This window comes from Triticum aestivum, chromosome 6D, assembly GCF_018294505.1.
Source record: "Triticum aestivum cultivar Chinese Spring chromosome 6D, IWGSC CS RefSeq v2.1, whole genome shotgun sequence".
NCBI lineage: Eukaryota > Viridiplantae > Streptophyta > Magnoliopsida > Poales > Poaceae > Triticum > Triticum aestivum.
The window spans coordinates 214,742,653-214,751,647 of NC_057811.1; the positions used below are offsets into that span (position 1 = coordinate 214,742,653).

At 46.4% G+C, this 8,995-nt stretch overlaps 1 protein-coding gene across 4 annotated transcripts in view; it reads left to right on the top strand.

The window, feature by feature from the left end:
• Positions 1-8,665, top strand: part of LOC123144488 (uncharacterized) — a 36,526-nt gene extending 27,861 nt beyond the window's left edge. For 2 of the 4 annotated variants that reach the window (XM_044563648.1, XM_044563650.1), the window contains 2 exons: positions 7,266-7,799; positions 8,269-8,665. In XM_044563648.1, coding sequence (XP_044419583.1) covers positions 7,266-7,799; positions 8,269-8,457 — 723 coding nt within the window. In that variant the 3' untranslated portion in view covers positions 8,458-8,665. The remainder of the gene's footprint in view (positions 1-7,265; positions 7,800-8,268) is intronic. The other 2 variants (XM_044563649.1, XM_044563651.1) reach the window with 2 other exon arrangements.
• The last annotated feature ends 330 nt before the right edge of the window (positions 8,666-8,995 follow it).

Sequence of the window (8,995 nt, forward strand, 5' to 3'; positions counted from 1 at the left end):
GATAGCCCTTGTGCTCATCACTGTAGCCAAGGAAAACACACTCAACCGACTGAGCAGTCAGTTTGGTGCGTTCTCGGGGGGCAAGAAGGACATAGCACACACATCCAAACATACGAAGAGCTGAGTAGTCAGGAGAACGACCAGTGAGACACTTCATAGGAATACCACCCTGCAGGGCAGTCGATGGCTGAATGTTGATGAGATAGGTGGATGCAGAAACAACCTCAGCCCAAAAATGGGGTGGAAGGGAAGCAACAATCATCAGCGCACGAGACGTCTCAAGCAGATGACGATGCTTACGTTCTGCAACGCCATTCTAAGAATGAGCATCAGGACATGAGAACTGGGCAAGAGTACCCTGTTCCGCGAGAAAACCACGCAACAGCTGGGAGATAAACTCGCCAGCGGAGTCAGCATGAAAGGTACGAATAGGCGTGGAAAACTGGGTGTGAACCATGGCAGCAAATCGTTTATATATAGAGAGAACCTCGCTATGAGATTTCATGAAGTAAAGCCAAGTGTAGCGAGAGAAATCATCAATAAACAAAACATAGTAGCGATGACCACCTTTCGAATCAAAGGGAGCAGGACCCCAGACATCAGAATGAACTAAGTCAAATGGACGCTGAGATACCGACTCATTGGTAGGATAAGGTAACTGGGTCTGTTTGCCAAGTCTACAACCATTACAATGTAAAGGAACATCTCCAGATACAGACCCCAAGAGACCCTGACGCACTAATGATGGTAGGCGAGAGCCACAGATGTGACCAAGACAATGATGCCACTGCTGGAAAGATGCAGACGAGGAGGCAGTAAGAGCATGAGAGCTGGCAGAAGTGGTGGCAGCGGAAGGAACACAAAGCCAGTCAACCTCCCAAAGGCCCTCTGACTCACGGCGCCAGGGGCCAGCACCAACCAAAGCCTTGGTGCGACGATCCTGAATGGAGCAAGAGTCGGTATCAAGAATGACACGACAACCAGAATCAGTAAGTTGGGCAGCGGAAAAAAGATTCATGGCAAGGCGAGGAACATGTGAAGCACTAGGAACAGAAAAGGACGGAGTGGAAAGAATGCCACGACTAGCAACAGGAAGAGATGTGCCATCGGCAGTAAGAACATTAACAGGAGTATCAAGAGGTCGAAGAGAAGACAATGCTGACGAATCAGAAGACATGTGAAAGGAAGCTCCAGAATCCAAAACCCACGAAGATGTACCTGACGGTGTTGGTGTCGAGGTGATGGAGGGGTTGTTGCATTCACAGCAGCAGCGGAACCGGTCGACGAAGAGCCTGAGGAAGCCAAGAGACGCTTGAGCCTCACAATGTCCTGGTCAGTGAGTCGAGGAAGATCCAGGAGTCTCACTGGAAGAGGAGCGCCTCTGGTCTCGCTTCTTCTCACGGCAATCAGACTCTGGGTGACCTGGCCGAGAGCAGTAGCCATAGAAGGTGTCACGGCGCGACCGGCCCCTCTCAGCATAAGGAGGGCGACCCCCCCTGAAGGTGTAGGTAGGAGCGGTGGAGCTGTGAGCCGAGCAGACGACACAGGAGCCCGAGCAGCCAACACAAACGGAACCACCAGCAACCCCGCAGACCGAAGGCGGGTCTCCTCAGCACGAAGCTCGGCAAGCACCTCCGAGATACTAACACGACCACGAGCAAGCAAGTGAGCACGTCGGGGCTCAAACTCAGAGCGGAGACGAGATAAGAACTCATGAACCCTCTGAAACTCCAAGTCAGACCGCGTAGTCTGACAGCAACGGCAAGCTTCACAAACAACTGTTCGGAGAGAGTAAAGTTGATGCCAGGTGGCAGAGCACTGTGAATAGAACTCATCAACAGAAGAGTCACCCTACTGAAGAGCATGCTCCTGACGCACCACAGATAGGTATAGAGCATCGCCAGAGGGTTGATAGCGCTGACAAAGATAAGACCACATTGCTGCAAGAGTGCCAAGGCCCATGAACTCCAAAGCAAATTGAGGGAGGACACTCGTAGTGAGAACAACAGTAGCTCGAGCATCATCATTGCACCACTGAGTGTAAGCAGACAGATCATCCCGGTAGACGGAAAGAGCATCAGAATAGGTGGATACCTGTTGATCATAAGCATCAACTGCAGCATCATCAAGAGCCTTTGCTGCATCCCGATCAGCCTGAGAAGCATCAGCAGCAAGCACCGGCGGAACCGGCGGGGTAGGAGCCACCGAAGCAACAGGGCAGGGCGGACAGGGTACCTCGCCAGAGAGGACGCCCCACAGCAGAAGGCTGCGCATGTGGATACGCATGGAACCCGCAAATTCAGCATAGTTGGTGCCATCGAAGATCACCGAGCACCGAGGGACAGCGACATAGCCCGAAGAAGACATGAGAAAGTCTCCTGTCTGCTAATCTTTTTTTTTTTGGTCAACGGACCCTCAACTCAATCTGGATCGAGGGGATCGCTCGAACCAGGAAGTGAGTGAGGCCACAGAGAGCAACCGTGGCCAGGGAGCCAGGAGGCAGAGGCAACCTGCCGGAGTCAGAGGATGACCGGGCGGCGGAATAGAGAGGGGACGAGGTGGTGGAGGCGCTGGGGGGGGGGGCCTCAGCACGGCCGGCCTCGGGCTGACGGGAGAAGCAGAGGAGGCCTGACAAGGTGACGAGGTGGCTGACGAGGCCTAGCACGGCCGGGCCTCGAGCTGCAGCCGAGCCTGCTCGAGAGGAGACGGAACAGCAGGACGACGGTCCTGACGAGGACGAGGCGAAGCAGACGATGGCCGGAGACTAGGGACAGAGCCTAGCAGCGGCGGCGACGAGGATGGAGCACGCACGGAGTTGCATCGTGCGGGGGAGAGGCTAACCTAGCATCTGGTACCATGTTAGATAAACAGCAACTAGTATTCACCGAGGGCCATAGGCCAATACATATACATGTGTGGTAAAGTGCAGGGAACCCCTTATACAATGGGGATATACAGAAAGAGGACTATACACATCCAACACCCGGAACGCTAAAGCTTTTCATCATGTGGACACTCATTCCTCCACCTCACTCAGACTTATGATTAATGATCTTTACCTTTGGTCTCATAGAATTTGTAAGGCTAATGACAGGGAGGACGCTTCCTTGTGGCGTTCCTTTCTCTTCTCACATGCTTGCGTGTGTATGTAGTTCCGAACTTTGTAATCAGCTTCAGCTGTTTTACTACTTGAGCAGTATATTCAGGTGGGGACCCCCCCTCCCCGCGCTGATTTCTCAAAAAAAAGACCGGCTTCGTTTTGGTATGCCCCCCCTCCCCGCTGATTCCTCAAAAAAAAGATCGGCTTCGTTTTGCTATTGGTATTGGCCGAAATCAATTTTTACCATGCTGCTAGGCAACGGGTCGGAGTGTAAAAACGGCCTAGTAACCAACACACCTCACTTGGGGTTCTTTCAATTGAAAGAAAACCTTCTATTTGACCCGTCGTGCATAAAAACCTATTTTTTACTTATTGAACCGGGCGACCGGATGTTCAGACAATGAACCCTAAGTGTGACATCCCTTCGCAAAGGATAAACTTACATTGGGGTTGTTGTTGATGTATTCATGTAGTCGGACTTGTAGTGTTTGTGCAAAGTTGACGGAGACTTTGTAGTATCCATCATGGAGTTGGGGACAAACTTTTCCAAGGTTGATGAAGACTTGTGGTAACCATCAAGGAGTTGGGGATTTTTTTTCTTGATATGCATTTTCAATTCATACATCATTATAAACACAAGGGACAACAAGATCACAAGGGATGTTGGCTTTGGATGCATTGGGTTACCTTGTCCCATTGGCTGGTAACAAGGGTTTTGACTCCTTGAAGTAGTGCTTATGATGTGAATGGGGCAGCACTAACTTGTTTCCATGAAAAGATTGGTCTTCAATATCATTGGCGGAGTCACCCTAAAGAACACTTATAGTTCTTATCAGGGACCCACTTTACGAGTTAATGAGTCGCCGAGTCGTTCTGAGGTTGAGACTATAGACTAAGCATGACTAATCGACACTAGTTGACACTGAAGTTGCGACTCATAGACTGGTTGATACTAAAGTGTAGTCGGCCCTGGAGTTGAGACTCTAGACTAGTCTTGACTACTCCTTAGACTCATAATCCATGGACCCACATCATCTTGATGGCGATCTTTGGTAGGACCACTTAGAAACCCATTTAGGCTTCTCTTTGGTAGGACCACCTCATCTTGACTTGTTGTCACCTTCTCCTTCCGCTTGAAGCTTTGTGGATCATGATTGTAAAGCCCTAGGAGCGGCACTTTCCAGATCTAGAACCTTCACTAGCATCCGCATAGTATCGACCCAGGACGCCCACGAAACACAACGTGCATGTTACAACATACACACCATGTGGGTTGAACGGTAGGTATCACAACACATTTGCATAACAGACCCACAACAACATATATGCACAACAACTCCTAAGATTCAAATTTAACAAACGAACACAATACAAAGGTCTCATGACCAAGATACATCTCACGATGGAAGCAGCGGAATATACTTTAGGCAGGTAAAGCATAGCAAATGCCTTAAGAAGGCTTAAAGAAAAGCAAATGGCCTCCATATCCCTGCCTAGGCCACTGTCTGGGGGATAACCATAGCTAACGTCGTCCTACACCAAGAGATTTACCTGCTCCCAAATGCTACTATCTAATTTGCAACATCTGGGTCAAAAGAGTAAATAAAGCAAGGTGAGTACTCAACTGTGCTCGCAAGACTTACATCAGATGTATCTACACATGCAACACTCATGGGAAAAGGGGTATATGGTTTCAAGCGGCAACAGACATTAGCATCCTATGGAGACACGCTATAACTTTCGTTTATCAAAGATGAGGTAAGAGAGCGTATACAAGGGAAAGGAGCGTTAGATCAACTACTCTGCTCACCTATCTAACCGCAAACATAACACTGCCTTGCAATATTACAAGCAGGCATAGTCATGTTGAGAATGGAAGTAAAGGCAAGATAAGGGTGATAATTATCAGGCCATGCAATGGATAGGTAAAGAAGGCTCACTACATCATCGTTATTTATACTAATGCAAAAACAAGGGAGAAACCAATAGAATGTGTTGGGAATGGACAAGGAGGTTTTGCTTCCTTGGAAGCCATGCTTGGTACATTCTCAGACCTTGCATCGTTCCTCACAACATCTTCGGATCCTAACCGAGAAGAAGCAGAAACTCTAGGAAAGCGCAAAGGATACATTTTACTAGCACGCGGAAGATCGAGCATGCTCATGATATGCAATGCATGACATGGCAAGTGTTGATGCTTGAAAGATCCAATTCAATTATTAAACAAGTGAAGTGAAGTATGATTTGTAACTAAGATGCAATTGAACTAAACTCCACATTTAACTTAGGTGTTAACTTGTATCAGCTAAACAATTTTAAATGTGGTTAGCATGGCATATGATTGTGTTTCTGTTAAACTAAGGCTAGACTAGTCAAATTAAATGGAGTAGAACCACAAATATAGCACTTCCTAACAAACTCCATATTAAAAGAAAGGCTTTAATTATGGTTGAACCCTAAACGTAATTTTGGAAATGATTAACATGCCTCATAATTCTATATTAAAAATCTACACTTTTTTCTGGTCAAGTTGGATATATTCTACCTAATTTTGTAAGCTAGGGATAATTAGTTTGGAATTTATGAATATAAAAAATTCATTAATGTTATTTAAATGAATACATGAATTTAAAATGCTCAAACATGGATGCAGATGGCATATCTGAATTCTAGACAGTTATTTATCAAAATAGACATATTATTTGCCTTATTCTGATTTAAAGAGAATTAAATATGAATTATAGAGAAGTTTATATAAGTTTCTGGAATTTATAATTCAAATCTATTTGAATTATAATTCCCAGAACAATTTACAGACCCAGAGACTAGCCGCAGAGACTGCCAGGTGGGGCCAAGGGTGTTATACTGTGCGGTGACGCGGTAGGGGGGCCACATGATTTTGTCACGCAAGTGTGGGCTAGCCCATGAGGCTGACTGGTGGAATAGGGGCCCACGTGCCAGGGCTACGGGTTTGATGATTTTTATCACCGAAGGGGTGCCGGCTAGAGTCACTAACGGGTGGGACCCATCCATGCCACGTAGGCAAGTCAGATGTGGCCCTAGGGCCCATGTGTCAGTGACTGCAAATAAATCAAAAGGGGGGGGGGGGGGCAAACACCTCGGCTAGGATTCGAACCAGCGAGTCTCGCTTGACGCGGTTAGGTTCTTCTGTAAGGAGGGACTCGAATCCATTTTATCTAATCGGCTTGGGCGGGACTTCACCGAAGCGAGGCGAGCTAGCCCGCGGCTAACTCAAGTGACCATAGGAGCAACGGTAAGGGCCTAGGTGATCTACGTGCTAGGTGGCATCGAATGGTGCAAACTACGCTACCAATCGTCGATGGATCGACGCCGCGGGAGGCTGCTTGAGTGCTCGTGTGTGCATGGTGATAGAGCTCGAGTTCGAGCTTCGATTTGATGCCAGCAGGAAGCTATGTGTGCGTGCGGTATTCTCATCTTATGCTTCCAACTAGCAAAGTTAGAGTCATCAATGATAATTTCCCTCGCTAGATGCCATACTCTCCTTAGGCGGTAAAGCCAAAGCAATGAGTCAGCTTACCAAGGATTCATTAATGGAGAACTTTGATATGACTTGTAGGGCTGTTTAGTATAGTCTAGAGGGGGGAGGGGGGGGGGGGGGGGGTGAATAAGACTAGAAGCAATGTGTGTATTGCCTAGCCCTTTCCATAAGTTCGGACTTTTGGTTGCGTTGGCTAGTGCATGAAGCTTAACACATCGCTAATTGTTTTGAAGTCAGAACTATTTTGCTTTACGTGTAATACTTGGTTCTGAAACAGTGAAACATGCAACTGGTTGGGATTATTATCATAAAAAGAAATTTTGGTTGTACTGTGCAAGGGAAAAGTACATTATTCCATCCTGTGTAAAACAATTGTTCCATCTTGTACTAATTTCCACCATTTGACAGTCAAATAGTCGTTCCATCTCGTAGAAATTTCTGTCTTGGTGGCCTCTGGTTTATGTTTTTGTAAGAGCAATCACCAAATCAACTTTCATGTAATTAACTCTAGCTCTTATCCAATGAGTTCTATCATGATTGATATATGGAGCGTTGTAGTAGGTATGATAGTGGTTTCATGTCTTCTACGCCATGATTACCCCAGAGTGTACATAATTAAACCATTACGAACTTTTGTTCTAACAGGACCTACCTTTAGAAGTTAGGCGCTTCAAAGAAGAACTGCAGTTAGGAATGCATGATCTCAGCAGGAAGACTGACCTAATTATTGTTGTGCATAACCTAGCACATCATATTCCGCAGTATTACCAGTCCAACTCTTCTGAACCTCAGCCAGCTCTTTCACTTCTTTTGGATGAAGCCAAGGTTCTTTGTGTTCCCTGGATTCTTGCAATAACCAACAAATTTGCTGTCAGCGCGCATGAACAGAACACATTAATCAGTTCAGCTATGGAAGCATATAAAGCTTCTCCTGACAACACCAAGGTTGTCAACTCTTCTCCATTTCTAATGCCAAGTGCTAAAAATAGTCTGCATCCCATCAGTTCTACCAGTGGCGATTTGGAGGAGGATTCTTTCGGCAGAGCCGCTTTTCACCCAGTAAACTTTGCGTTGTCACCATTTCATAGGAAGGACATTGTTATGCATGTGGAGGGTGTTGCTGCCCTTCAACAGCATCTACATCAAGTGATTGTGAGTAATGAAGAACCAGCTTTTGAGGTACGTCTCTTTTGTTGCATGTTTATGTTTAGGCGAAATGGGGAAACAAACATAATTCCACATCATAAGGCAGAAATTATCAGGCTTGATAGTGAGGTGAGTGCAATACTATACTCCCTCCAATCCGTATTACTTGTCTTAGATTTGTCTAGATACATCCTATCTAAATAAATCTAAGACAAGTATGGATCGGAGGGAGTACCAAATGCATCTGATGATTCTTATCTGTCTCGAGGGTTGAGCTTTTTAAATTTATCTGGCAGCAAATAAGTTCTTCCTTTAAAATCCAATAGCACATTGGCCTGATTTAACCACATGAAAAATTTCCACTATGCCATAGGATGAAAATCCAATACGAGGATAGCTCTCGACGATGTGTTTGTATGCAACAAGAATCATCACCTCATTTTGGAGTGCATTATGTATATTTCTTACTGGCTGTAACTCTGAACACCGCATGCTTGAACAGGAGCTTGCTCGTGAGAAATTGTCCCTGGAGCTTGCAAGAGAGAAGGCGGTGTCTCGTCAAGCTAAGCAGAACACACGAAAAAGAGATGGATCTGTCACAGCTGCTGCAGTAGGTGCATCACTTGGTGCAGGCCTGGGGATTGTAATGGCTGTAATAATGGGAGCTGCATCAGCCCTGCGGAAGCCGTGATGCATTTAATTCGGTTGTTTTATTAACGTATAGTTGTATTTCATGCACTTGTTATTGAAGAATGCCTAGTAGACGGCACTAGTGTAAGAGCATCTACAACCAGGATTGCCTAATTTTGATCCCCAAACATCCGCGGACGTACCCGGTCACTCGTTTGGGCCTCCATTTATGTATACATGCAACCATGTCTGTTACATCCTTTTCCAAATTATCTGCTTAAATGCATGTGATCGGTGGAGATGGAGAGGGAAAGATAAAAGAAAAAAAAAAGAGAAAGTGGTTCAGGGTGGGTCGCATCCTACGTGAAGGGCTGCCCAGGTATGCCCGAACATCCCCATATTTGGTGTGGATATGAGAATTTGTGGACAACCTGGTCATATGAAAGGGAGGGAGTCGTGCGAGAGACCCCAGCTAGGTCATGGCCCATCTGGAGTTCTGGATTGAGCGAGACGACTTGACCCAACCAATCCAGTCCCGCTTTTCCTTTTCCCCAATCACGAACTACCGCAGAAACAATACGTCGGGCGACGTGGCATGC